The sequence below is a fragment of the Clupea harengus genome, chromosome 24, assembly GCF_900700415.2.
Source record: "Clupea harengus chromosome 24, Ch_v2.0.2, whole genome shotgun sequence".
NCBI lineage: Eukaryota > Metazoa > Chordata > Actinopteri > Clupeiformes > Clupeidae > Clupea > Clupea harengus.
In genome coordinates, this window is record NC_045175.1 from 7,350,087 (window position 1) to 7,363,559 (window position 13,473).

Consider the following 13,473-nt stretch of genomic DNA (forward strand, 5'->3'; position numbering starts at 1 on the left):
GCCTGCACAGTGAGAGTGGAAAACTCATAACGCTGCCATCAGACCTCCGCTGACCAGCCCTTTGTCTGCTACTGCTCACATCCCACCGACACACACACACACATACATACACACTCACGGTAATAAAAGGACACTAATTATGATAGAGATGATGACAGAGATTTTATTTATGGGCGAAGCAAGTCATTCAAAAGCCTTTGTGGTGTGATGAGTTACAATAAGCTACAAGATTGAAATAGGCTTTTATGACAATTTATTGGCAATTAAAATTCAAGATTTGGTGATATGGTGACCACTTCAGGCCCAGGGTACTCTCTCTTTCTGTCTCTTTCAAGGGGGGAACCACAGTGAGTAAGAACCTTACTTGGATTCTATGTCCAGAAACTAAAATGAACCTGTCTTCATATAAAATATGAAAACTTTCCTTCCGACCTTCCAGACTTTGCACTTACATCATGCATGTCCATAGAGTGCAGTTCAACCCCCGAGGGCAAGTGGTCAGGGCGTGTTCAACCCCCGAGGGCAAGTGGTCAGGGCGTGACATGGAGAACTCATCCCCTCTGAACCTGTTGGACCTTACTGTCAGATCTGCAAGGGGGCAGGGAGGGGGGTGGACATCTTGATACAAACCATCAACTCAGCTGTAGCTAATGCTGTAATTAATCACAGAACTATATTATACGGCTCCTCAGAATGTTGTAAAAAAGTTCCATTGAATTGAATGGACCATCTCAAAGTTCGGAGGTCTGATATTTCATTATAATGACAGCTGCAAAATATTGGCCAAAGGTTCTAATTCACATCTTCCATATCATTCCACAATTAGACCGTTCACTCTTCGTAACAAAAATTCAGTGTATAACTTGAAGTCAGCAAGCAATACATTGCTACGCAACACCTGAAACTTAAAAGTTCTCAAAAGTTCTTTCATTTTGGAGGTATGTCTATTATCATTTTGGAAAAGTAACCCTATAATAAGCGACCAGCTGTCAGGGTCCTGTCCGTCCTGTCAGGATTTATTTTCCAATACTGACTGGCGGACTATACCTTATACTTATAGGTATATACAAATAGGTATTGTTTTTGGATCTAGTCACATGTTGTAAGACATGACCTCACCACTGCTTGATGAGAGTGTGGCCTGTGGACACCTCATTGAGGATATGGACTAGGAGCATGTCAAATGTGTGTGTGTGTGTGTGTGTGTGTGTGTGTTAATTGAGGATGTGGACTAGGAGCATGTCAAATGTGTGTGTGTGTGTGTGTGTGTGTGTGTGTGTGTGTGTGTGTGTTTGTGTTAATTGAGGATGTGGACTATGAGCATGTCAAATGTTAATGCTAACAAAGCTGCGCTACTGGCTTTTCCTCGAAGGACCACTCCTGATGTCCACCATTCACTGTACTCATAGCTCCTCCTCGAAGGACCACTCCTGATGTCCACCATGGCCTGTACTCATGGCCCAAACCTTTGCTCCTTTGCTCCTTTGCTCCTCCCGCAAGTATCGCCTTCAAAAGGTGTTTGTGGTGGTTTAGAAACTTGACCAGCTGTTTAATGGTATGATTGTTACCGCCCAAATTTAGTCCATATTGGGGTTGAGTAAAGAGAGGGGTTTAGAAAAGAGTGGGGTTTAGGAAAGAGTGGGGTTTAGGAAAAAGTGGGGTTTGGGAAGCGTGAAGGTTTGGAAAGAGTGGGGTTTAGGAAAGAGTGGAGTTTAGGGATAGCGTGAGGTTTAGGAAAGAGTGGGGTTTAGGAAAGAGTGGGGTTTAGGAAAGCGTGAGGTTTAGGAAAGAGTGGGGGTTAGGAAAGCGTGAGGTTTAGGAGGCGTGAAGGTTTGTAAAGAGTGGAGTTTAGGAAAGTTTGGGGTTTAGGGAAGAGTGGGGTTTAGGAACTCACGGGCCAGATCCACATCGGCTGGATGTCAGCTTCCATTTGGGGAATTTGGGGTGAAAGAATGCTTGTGTGAGAGTGGATGAGCTCTGTGAGTCTGGAAGGAAGAGCAGAGGGGAGAAATGTGTCCTCGTATGACAGAGTAGAACCTAGGCTGTAATGGGTAGCAGTTTAAACTAACAACGATATGCCTCTTCTTTTCCAAGTGTGTGTGTGTGTGTGTGTGTGTGTGTGTGTGTGTGTGTGTGTGTGTGTGTGTGTGTGAGTGAGTGAGTGCCTGTGCGTGCATGTGTTAGTGATCTTTACAGTCCATTTGATTAATTCAAAGTTTCTCTGGTAGGTCTGAGAGAGAGAGAGAAAGGAGGAGAGGGAAAGAGAGAGAGAGAGAGAGAGAGAGAGATGGAATGTAAATGCTTTATTTGGGCATAGAGACAGCCGCATAGCCAAAAGCTGCTGCCTGCAATTAGGAACGTAGCGTGAAGGCTAAGAAGCTTCTGGAACATGTAAGAAACTGCCATCTAGATTTTACAACAGGAAAACCAGTAACTAATATTTCCTCTTGTAAAAAACACTTGTGATACATAAGGAAGATCCCTCAACACCTCGTGCTGGGAAGAGTACATTTACAGAGAAAACCTGAAAAAAACGAGAATTTAAAGAGAGAAAATAATTTGTAAATGGAGAGCCAATTATTCAGTAAGAGTAATTGTCTCAATGGTAGCCTAATTATTCTCAGTATCTGTATAGTGTATATTAGTCTCTACATTCTGTTTCTATTGATTTCTAACCTTATAGGTTACTGCCAATTTAAACAATTTTTTTTTTTTTTTTTCCCGAAACATTGTTATATTTTTTAATTACCCATCATGGTCTTCCCCTTGTATGATGCATTATCCTATAGTGTCTTCTTATCGGTATGTTACATAATGACATGATATAATAATAATAATAATAATAATAATAATAATGGATTTTATTTATATAGCACACTTTAAAATACAAAGAAGTCTCAAGGTGCTTTACAGGGTTAAACAATCAATCACAGTAATACAAGATAGTGATAGAAGTACTAAAGTCAGACAAAAAAAAAGGATGCTATAAAATTAAAATAAATAATAAATGAAATTAAAATAATTTATCAAATCATAATGAAATCGAAGAATATGTATGAAAACTGAACAATTTTTCAACACAATCTAAACAACACAAAAACCAAGACGTTAGGTTAAGGCAGAGATGAACAGGTGAGTTTTGAGATTTTATTTAAAAGCAGCAAGGGAATCTTAAGATATGTATTGTACTTCCATATATGTGTCTTTCAGTTAAGTGTAAAATATATCTTTACTTCTTTGTTGCTCACCTGCCTTGTAACAAAACTGAGAGGTGTGACCCTCTGAGCTCTTCTCCAGATTCATGACATTAGGCCAATTGGACTGCATCTTAAGGCCAAGCCTACCTGCACAGTGAACCAGAAATACTCCACTCAACTTGACCTGCTCAATAGAAAAACAGGCCCTTGTGGTGCACAGCAGCGTGATCAAGTGACCATGAACATAAGCCGCTTTTCCACAGCGTGATACCAGCTCAACTCCATTTCAGGCAAACATGGTACCTATTATCTGGTACTTTTGTCAAGATTTCAAGCAAGCTGAGGCGATAATAAAAATATTTTGATTGATCGAGTGACCTTGGTGCACTGAGCAGCACAACGGTTTTCCTCCATGCAGAAAGTGCTGCACTGAGTGCTGTACAGAAAGTGGTCCCAGAAAGATATATTGGTCAAACCGGTGGATTTTGGGCGGAATTGGAATTTTCTTTGTCTGGGGTGTAGCCCCACTGAAAGGACAATCGTGCAGCATGTTGACCCAGTGCAGCACAAAAGCGAAAAGTCAAATACAGCAATCGTTTGAAGAACTCTGACACACACAACAGTGATGTCATGCGGGTGGGATCATTCCAATGCTTAGAGCTCCCCCTAGGGGTCAGTAAGGGAGTGATAAGTCTCTAGACAATGATACTGATCAAAACCCCAACAGAGGACATTCGAGTTTTTCTCGATTGCTTAAGCACGATTTTGCAAACAGGGCCTAGTTTTTCAAAACACTACACACAATTAGCACAGACATACACACAATTAGCACAACACCTCAGATCCTTTGCAAAATGAAACACTCTTGAATAAACTATACACTAATTTATCAAAACCATATTTTTGGTACCATATGAAACACACACCTTGTGACTTAATTCTGTTTGTACCAGTTACACACTGCTGTTGCAAACCTAAAACACTTTTAGCAATTCTACTTCTCAGTGATTAGAGTAGTGTAAGTGAAGTACACAGAGAAAGTGCAAATATACAATACATTTACCAAAAACTACACAAGACCAATGCTGCAGACTGAAGAAAATATAATTGATTTCTCTCCACATACCCAAATCAGTCAACATGTCAACATGGAGAATCACAACAAAACCAACAGAACATGTCCCAGGTTTCATGCTACTGTAGTGTGCATAACACTGTATGCTCAGCAAATATCAGACAAACATAACATTGTATCCAGTACAGATCACAATTACAATTACAGTATAAAAACAACAAAAAAACAAAGATCAGAAAAAAATAACTGAAAAAACAGTACAGAAAATACTACACATTATCTCTTCGCCTAGCTGGATCTGGCCAGAGAGTTTCATCAACATCACAGGCGATATCCTCATTGGCAAGACAACGTGGGAAGAACCGTCTTGAATGTCGAATCCATCCTTGCATAGCTGTGGCGTTGATTTGGTCACAAGCCTCCTCCATGGCCTGAATGAGGGATACCTGAGCCTGGGGCCGGAGATCGTAAACCCTCCACCGCCATGCGGAGAAAAACTCTTCAATTGGGTTTAGAAACGGAGAGTATGGTTGAAGGTATAGTACTGTAAACTGTGGATGGTGTTGAAACCAGTTCTGGACCAGAGCAGAGCGGTGGATTGACACAGTGTCCCAGATGACAATGTATTGCATCTGGTGCATGTGGTTTACTGCTGTGACGTTGTTGTGCAATCGGTCCAAAAATGTGAGGATGTGAGGTGTGTTGTAAGATTCCATATTGGCATGACGGAGGAGGACCCCATTCTGGGTGATGACAGCGCAAAGGGTGATGTTACCCCTACGTTGCCCTGGGACATTGATTATAGCCCTGTGGCCAATGATATTTGTGCCTCTCCTTCTTGCTTTTGTGAGGTTAAACCCTGCTTCATCTATGTATATGAATTCATGAGGGATTTCCTCAGCATCCATCTGTAAAACATTTATACAGTGAAAGACAAGATTGTGTAGTTCAGCATAGATTTAGTATACAGTAAATGTACATGTAAAAAGGTTACGTGTGCAGTATGCTACATCAGAGTGCTAAAGTGAACAATACATACCTCCACATACTCAAGCCACAGCGATTTGACCCTCTCTGAATTCTGCTCCAAAGGCACTCGATACATTTGTTTCATTTGAACCTGATGTCTGTTCAGGATGCATGCCAGTGTTGACTGAGATACCTGATTGACAACATTGAAAATTGCATGGTGACCAATAATGTTGGCTTGAAATTCTCTGAGCCTTATAACATAATAGGCCAAAACCATGTTTACGATCTCTCGCTCTTGTTCTTGCGTGAATATGGGTGCCCTTCCTCCTTGTCGTTCTCGACCCTCAATCCCATGTAGAACAAAATACATGTAACCTACTGTAAAATGTCACAGAAAAGGGTATCAAAAGTGCTGATATGGTGCATACAATAAGTAGCTGTACACAGATTTTTTTTAACCTGTTTTGGCTGAACTCTTAGTCGAGCCTCCCTCAACGTCAATCCGTGGTTTCACAAAAATGGTCAACTAGCGAATTTCTTTAGATAAATTTGGTCCTCTTCTTCTTTGAGCACGTTCTCCTCCTGCTTCAGGTCTTCCTCTTCCTCTTCCTCTACCTCCACCACAGCCTCATCCTTTTGCACGGCCTCTTCCTCGTTCTCCTCCTCCGTGGATTCCCCCTCTCACCCTCCCTCTTCTTCTTCTGACTCCTTCCATTTTGGTTGAAAACAGGTGAACTCACCTGCTGCATTTTTATAGTGCTTAAAACTGATTGGTGTGTCTACAATTAAGCAATCTTGTGTTTTCACACCTGATGGTTGTGTTTAACCAATTGGCTCATAGGTGTGGTAATTTCACAGTCAGTGCTTTTGAATTGCAAGGAAGTGACATAATGATATACTTCTGTGTCTAATGCATACAAGTGTGTTTAGTGTTTTGCAAATCACTGTGTGAGTGTGACATGTGCTTATAGTGGTGCAAATCTGGGCCGATGTTTTGCTCTTTGAGTGTAAGGTTTTGATAATTGTGTAATACTTTTGATTTGAGTGTTTATGCACTCGTAAAAAACTGTAATACACTCACAACAACATAAGGATCAGGATTTATCACAACAATACATGTGTGTGTGTGTGTGTGTGAGAGAGAGAGAGAGAGAGAGAGAGAGAGAATGATTGAGTGAAACAGAGAGTGTTAGTGAGCTTGTGTGTGTGTGAGAGAGAGCAACTATAAACTCGTACCTCAGATTGCTCTTCTGCGTCAGGTGGCAGAGTTTGGTTCCAGACATGATGCGTCAACTTTATATTCCACCTCACTTGTGAGATGAACGGGATGCGTGACGTTTACAACCTTGCAGCATATTATGGGCGGGATTTAGGGCAATACACTGGGGGGAATGCAGATTGATATTGGACCCTGCTGACCCTTGGATACCCCAGGCTCACTCTGGTCTAGTGTTTAGATTTTACAATTGTATTAGACGCATCAAATTACCAAAGAAAAGCAAAACATTCTTTCTTAATACTCATGAAAACAATGATATAAGAAGGTGACACATTTCATAAACGGAGTCATTTGTAGTCACACTGTTTTACTGAGTTTGATTATGTAATCCGCTGAAAGTAGGTCTAACACATGCCTGCAGTGACCTTATATGCATGGGCAACTTAAGAACCAAAGCTCCTCTTTCATTTGAAATGTATCAATACTGTATTGAGGAGAATTATAATGTATTTATTTCTGTGCTACTTTGTTTCGGTGAGGGATGAAGTGTGTGGGCGTGTCTTGATGACGGACCTTAGCCTACACATTCGCGCCTTCACCATTCACACAGAAGGAAGGGCAGTCAAAGGGGGAGTGTTTTGTAGTCGTCATAAAGGTCCTCTTAACAAGTATAAGAACCCAAACCGGTCTCCGTAAAGTGTATTTTCTGTGTCGGTTTAGTGGAAGGTGTGAAAATGAGCGGTAGAGGAAAAGGAGGTAAAGGCCTGGGTAAGGGAGGCGCCAAGCGTCATCGCAAAGTTCTTCGTGATAACATCCAGGGCATCACCAAGCCCGCTATCAGGCGCCTTGCTCGTCGTGGTGGAGTGAAGCGTATCTCTGGTCTCATTTACGAGGAGACCCGTGGTGTCCTTAAGGTGTTCCTGGAGAACGTTATCCGTGATGCCGTCACCTACACCGAGCATGCCAAGAGAAAGACCGTTACTGCCATGGACGTCGTTTATGCTCTGAAACGCCAAGGTCGTACTCTGTACGGATTTGGTGGCTAAAGACCCAAGGTTTCTTTCTCAAGATGAATCAAAAGGCTCTTTTAAGAGCCACCCAAGTCCCCTATAAAAGCCATTTCTAAGCTGTATGTAATCGATGTAGGTCTATGAACTTTTTATACATGTAACTCCGTCCTTTCAGCAGGCTTGCCAAAAAAATCAACATACACGTCCATTTCAAGGCTACGATTAGGTGTCGGTAAGGCAACTTGTAAGAAACCAAACGGAATTTGATACTGATCATATGTATCTCATATCGGTCTCCAGATCACGCTCACGGTCTCATTCACTTCCTTTTGTGGTAATATACAACCTTAGAAACAATGTGGATTTGTGTAAAGCCAGCAGTTCAATATGGGCTTTATTCTGAAGAAACGTTGGCACATTTTCAACAGAAAAACGCTTTACAACTTGATTCTGATATCTGAGTACCTCACACACTGGATACTTTGCGCTTCGAATGGATATAGGGATGTCGACTGCTGTAACAGCACAACTCTCATTTTTATCAACGTAAGACACAGCCGGATATTTCACAACAAACTCCACCGTAGCCTAAATAGTTTAGGAAAGGAGACAACAGAAGGGTGAAGTGCACGAGGTTAATGGCGATCTCTGGGCGCTTCAAAGTAACCAACCTTTTGTTTGTTTGATTTTTGAGGGAAATTACTGCTTTCTGGTGATGCCTGGCAGGAGAGACGTGGACAGTTATCTACATAGGTCGTTGTATATGTTGTTAGTACGTTTTGTAGTATTTTGAGCAGCCACATGTGTATTCTTGGTAATTATGTACAAACATAACATGTTTTATGTAATGCTTTAAAACTAAAAGGCTATTTTAAGAGCCACCTACTAGATGTAATTTCCTTGCAATTCCAAAGCACTGACTGTCAAATTACCACACCTATGAGCCTGTCACATAAAAGCCATCAAGTGCGCAAACACATGATTGCTTAATTGTAGACACCAAACAGGTTTAAGCACTATAGAAATGCAGCAGATGAGTTAATCTGTCTTCAAACAAAATGGAAGGAGAGAAGAAGAGTGAGGGTGAGCGGGGGAATCCACGGAGGAAGAGGCGGAGGCCATGCCAGAGGCTGAGGTCGAGGTGGAGGTAGAGGAAGAGGAAGACCTGAAGCAGACGGTAAATGTGCTCAAAGAAGAAGAAGACCAAATGTATCAAATAAACTTGAAAGGAGGACGGGGCCCATATTCACGCAAGAACAAGAGAGAGAGAGATCATAAACATGGTTTTGGCCAATAATGCTATCAGGCTCAGAGAAATTCAAGCCAACATTATCGGTGACCATGCCATTTTCAATGATGTCCATCAGGTCTCTCAGTCAACACTGGCACACACCCTAAAAAGACATCAGGTTAAAATGAAACAACTTTATTTGTACTGTATTTTCAGTTTTTTTCAGATCTTTTTTTACTAATGGCATTGTAACCTGTACTGGAAACATCATTTTACTGAGCTTACAGTGTTATGCACACTACTGAAGTAACATGAAAATTGGGACATGTTTTGTTGTGATTCTCCATGTTGACATGTTGACTGATTGAGGTATATGGAAAGAATTAAATAATATTTTCATCAGTCTGCAGCATTGGTCTTGTGTAGTGTTTGTTGAATGTATTGTATATTTGCACTTTCTCTGTGTACTTCACTTACACTACTCTAATCACTGAGAAGTAGAATTGCTAAAAGTGTTTTAGGTTTATAACAGCAGTGTGTAAGTGGTACAAACAGAATTCAGTCATATGCAACGTGTGTGTTTTATATGGTAACAAAATATGGTTTTCTTAAATTAGTGTATAGTTTTTACAAGAGTGTTTCATTTTGCAATGGATCTGATGTGTTTTGCTCATTGGGTGTGTGGTTGTGCTAATTGTGTGAGGTGTTTTGAAAAACAAAACAAAGCAGTCAAAATCCTGTTTAAGCAATCGAGAAAAACTGTAAAGCAGCACTACAGAGTTCTGTTCCAAAACTAGTAAGCTAACTACCTAAAAGGCAAACTAGTAAGCTAACTACCCTACAACCCTGCAAACAACACCAACAGCCCAGCTGGCACTGATAGAAGCTTGCCAACACACTAACTGGTGTCTGTTGCCAGTTTAGCTGGCAATGTCATGTGTGAGAAAGCTTTTCGTCCATTTTTGCAGGGCCTGTTACACAGAACTACATATGGCATATCCCTGATGGCTAGTGGAGAAGACACAGGTATCTTTCCTTCACATGACCATATGCTATCAAAATGAATTTGAGGATTGTACCAAAACTAGTTGCCTATAAATCCATATCTCAAAAAGTATTAAATTGTTGCATAGTGTTACTTTAATAAACCACACTCAAATAGGCCATTCAATTCGATTAGGTATATTACATACACCTAATGTTATCCCAAAATAATAGAAATAGGCTTGCAGCATTCTGCTCAAATATTTTTTCATCAAAAAAGATACAAAGTATCTAGCAGACCGGCTTGTAGCACCCAACCACTTCAGTTCTTTCCATTTTTATAATGTTCGCTGTACATGTAGATTTTGGGACTTCCTGTTTGATTGTTTATTGTGACCATTAAACTGACATATCTGGAAACCAACGTACAACGTAAACTGGAATGTGTCGTTTTAACTATTTCATGCGTTCAAATGTTCAGTGATTTGGCTAATAAAAGGAAAAGGAAGAAAGAAATCCAGCAGGCACCAAATGAAGTGACTTTGGCATCCCGCACAGACCTACACGATGATTGGCTCTCAGCATTCTTGCCTCAACCACTGAGGCAATGAGCAACACTGTGCTGGAGGAGAATAAAGTCACACCCCTCTGTCTCTCACCTCATTTCAGTATTCGGTAGAATCTCTTGAAATTTTAACATGAGCGGAAGAGGCAAAACCGGCGGCAAGGCTAGAGCCAAGGCAAAGACTCGCTCATCCAGGGCTGGACTCCAGTTCCCAGTGGGTCGTGTTCACAGGCTGCTTCGCAAGGGCAACTATGCCCATCGTGTTGGAGCTGGTGCCCCGGTCTACATGGCCGCTGTGCTCGAGTATCTTACAGCTGAGATCCTCGAGTTGGCCGGCAACGCTGCCCGTGACAACAAGAAGAGTCGTATCATTCCCCGCCATCTGCAGCTGGCTGTGCGCAACGACGAGGAGTTGAACAAGCTGCTCGGTGGAGTGACCATTGCTCAGGGTGGTGTGCTGCCCAACATCCAGGCTGTGCTGCTGCCCAAAAAGACCGAGAAATCCAAGTAAATCTGTTCCCTAAAATCTCAAACAAAGGCTCTTTTAAGAGCCACCCAATTACTTTTTAAAAGTACATTCCAAGTTGTTAAAATGGACCCCCCCATCCACATCCTGTCATTCAGTATTCAGAGTACTTGGCGCACTCATGATTTGTGTGGACGGTAATAACCGACCCTCTGCCTACAATGAAATGAATATGATATCAAAACACTAGGAGTAGCTATGGCCCATTATTTTAATGGCATGCACTCTCATTATAATTGTGTAGATGGTAAGGCTTTGAGCTCTTTCGTCAGTGTTCTTGTGCCACAGACCAACCATGGCCATTCCCATAATAACGTAATGGAGTGCGGTCTTTCAAACGCATTGTTCCAATAGTAGAGCGATTTGATGATAGTATGGACATGTCCTGCTTACGAAAATATATAGTGTATTTGCTGGCCAACATATGTGTCTATTCGTGTTTATTTCTACATGTGTACTGATTTATGGCATATTTTAGTGTATTTCTTGTTTTATTTCGGTCATACACTGAAATGTTTTTTGTGAATAATGACAATGGGGATTATATACTAGGGGGTTGGGCTTTGTATTTTTGAATTTCAGGCACCACTGGGAAGCACTTACGAAGTCCAATCAGCGGAGACAGGGGGCAGGCTGAAATTGTAGGCCTTTATAAACCCGCGTCCCGATATGTGCTACACTTCAAACCAGAAGACTTAACCATGGCAAGAACAAAGCAAACTGCTCGCAAATCCACCGGAGGGAAAGCTCCGAGGAAGCAGCTTGCTACCAAGGCTGCCCGTAAAAGCGCACCAGCTACCGGTGGCGTGAAGAAGCCTCATCGTTACAGGCCTGGTACCGTGGCTCTGAGAGAGATCCGTCGTTATCAGAAGTCCACTGAGCTGCTGATCCGCAAGCTGCCCTTCCAGCGTCTGGTCAGAGAGATCGCTCAGGACTTCAAGACCGATCTGCGCTTCCAGAGCTCTGCCGTCATGGCTCTTCAGGAGGCCAGCGAGGCTTACCTGGTCGGTCTGTTCGAGGACACTAACCTGTGTGCCATCCACGCCAAGAGAGTCACCATCATGCCCAAAGACATCCAGCTAGCCCGTCGTATTCGTGGGGAGCGTGCTTAAGTTTATTCTCCCTCCAGAAATCAAAAGGCTCTTTTAAGAGCCACCAAACTGTCGATGAAAGCTCTATTCTGTTTTTCTGTTTAGTTGTAAAGGGTTTAATACACCATACTCATTTATTTCTGCATAGATTCCGTGACATTTCAAAACGGGCACTTATATGAACATTTCCTGTAACTAAAAGGAAAATTGTGATCACACGTTAATATAAAACTCATCCATGGGGGGGGGCGTGCTTACATTAATCCCAACCATTTCAAATATTGCCACCTGCGTAGAAATTTGTAAAATTACTTAAACACTATAAATCTGTCTACATTTGGAACACTCCCCCACAAATTCATCTTGTAGTGCCATATCAACTATTATCATTTTAAGCAAGTCGTTACCACCAGCCTATGCTATGCACTATTAGTGTGTGTTAACACAAATCTTTACATAAACTGAGTTTAAAAAAAAAAAGCATTGCAATGACTTTTCCAAGAAAAATGCCCTTTTAAAAGCCACCCACGTTGAGTTGGAACGCCTTATGATATCCCGTTTCGAAAGCCTTTTACCTAAGCCTAAGACATTTTTAGACCATTTAGAGTGATACCTCTTTTCTAAATATTGGAATCATGTAACCCCGCGTCTTGAAACAATTTATGTATATGGTTAAAAGTGGTATGGTAACCGACGACGAATCACATTTGGTTTAAGTCAAGAGGCCGTTTATTACACAGATTGTGTTGAAAAGTGAGGGTAGAACAAAGGACGCAGCTGCAGAACTATGCAACGATCAGGAAGTTTGATGTCAATACGAACCCATTTACTTCGCAAAAAAATTGAAATAGCTTTTTAAAGGATGAAGTGGGTGGCTCTTAAAAGAGCCTTTGTATTTGAATTTGGGTTCATTAATTACTTGGAGCTGGTGTACTTGGTAACGGCTTTGGTTCCCTCGGACACGGCGTGCTTAGCCAGCTCACCGGGCAGAAGCAGACGCACTGCAGTCTGGATCTCCCTGGAGGTGATGGTGGAACGCTTGTTGTAGTGAGCCAGGCGGGAAGACTCTCCAGCGATGCGCTCGAAGATGTCATTCACGAAAGAATTCATGATGCCCATCGCCTTTGAGGAGATACCGGTATCGGGGTGGACCTGCTTCAGCACCTTGTATACGTAGATGGCATAGCTCTCCTTCCTGGTCTTTCTGCGCTTCTTGCCTCCTTTTCCTGCAGCCTTTGTCACTGCCTTCTTGGATCCCTTCTTGGGTGCTGGCTTCGCTGGTTCAGGCATGATTTATCAGTCTATTTATCAGTCTATGTGTCTATCTCGAACAGACTATACCTGCCTCGGTGAGGTCGCCACCTACATATACAAAGTTCTATGCAAATGACTGACTGTGTCCCTACAGACTCACATGATCCGAATGCGCCATAATTTCCCTCCAAAACCAAACACACAGACACGATTGGTTACTTTGTAGCAAAGGGGACGGTCAGTAAGACAAGTCCAGCCCCACCCACAGATCAGCAGTTACCCCCTCCCCCCTTTTTTTTGTCTCATTCCCCGCACTTTTCGTAGAAATGGTGAAAATCCTGCAAAATAG

General features: G+C 42.0%; 4 protein-coding genes across 4 annotated transcripts; 3 read left to right on the plus strand and 1 right to left on the minus strand.

Moving 5' to 3' along the window:
• Window positions 1-7,181: 7,181 nt before the first annotated feature.
• Window positions 7,182-7,540, plus strand: LOC105896840 (histone H4). Its single transcript, XM_012823639.2, has one exon. It carries the CDS (start codon window positions 7,198-7,200, stop codon window positions 7,507-7,509), a length of 312 nt encoding a protein of 103 aa, XP_012679093.1. The 5' UTR covers window positions 7,182-7,197; the 3' UTR covers window positions 7,510-7,540.
• Window positions 7,541-10,360: 2,820 nt separating this feature from the next.
• LOC116219016 (histone H2A-like) lies at window positions 10,361-10,808 on the plus strand. Its single transcript, XM_031561858.1, has one exon. The coding sequence runs from the start codon at window positions 10,387-10,389 to the stop codon at window positions 10,762-10,764; it is 378 nt and encodes a 125-aa protein (XP_031417718.1). The 5' UTR covers window positions 10,361-10,386; the 3' UTR covers window positions 10,765-10,808.
• Window positions 10,809-11,205: 397 nt separating this feature from the next.
• LOC116219018 (histone H3) lies at window positions 11,206-12,492 on the plus strand. The gene has a single exon (XM_031561861.2). It carries the CDS (start codon window positions 11,481-11,483, stop codon window positions 11,889-11,891), a length of 411 nt encoding a protein of 136 aa, XP_031417721.1. The 5' UTR covers window positions 11,206-11,480; the 3' UTR covers window positions 11,892-12,492.
• A 170-nt stretch (window positions 12,493-12,662) lies between these two features.
• Window positions 12,663-13,169, minus strand: LOC105896837 (histone H2B 1/2-like). The gene has a single exon (XM_012823636.3). The coding sequence runs from the start codon at window positions 13,158-13,160 to the stop codon at window positions 12,786-12,788; it is 375 nt and encodes a 124-aa protein (XP_012679090.1). The 5' UTR covers window positions 13,161-13,169; the 3' UTR covers window positions 12,663-12,785.
• Between the last annotated feature and the right edge of the window lie 304 nt (window positions 13,170-13,473).

What these genes read in the sequence shown, in the direction of transcription:
- LOC105896840 (XM_012823639.2), top strand. Translation starts at nt 7,198, where the DNA reads ATGAGCGGTAGAGGAAAAGGAGGTAAAGGCCTGGGTAAGGGAGGCGCC.
- LOC116219016 (XM_031561858.1), top strand. Translation starts at nt 10,387, where the DNA reads ATGAGCGGAAGAGGCAAAACCGGCGGCAAGGCTAGAGCCAAGGCAAAG.
- LOC116219018 (XM_031561861.2), top strand. Translation starts at nt 11,481, where the DNA reads ATGGCAAGAACAAAGCAAACTGCTCGCAAATCCACCGGAGGGAAAGCT.
- LOC105896837 (XM_012823636.3), bottom strand. Translation starts at nt 13,160, where the DNA reads ATGCCTGAACCAGCGAAGCCAGCACCCAAGAAGGGATCCAAGAAGGCA.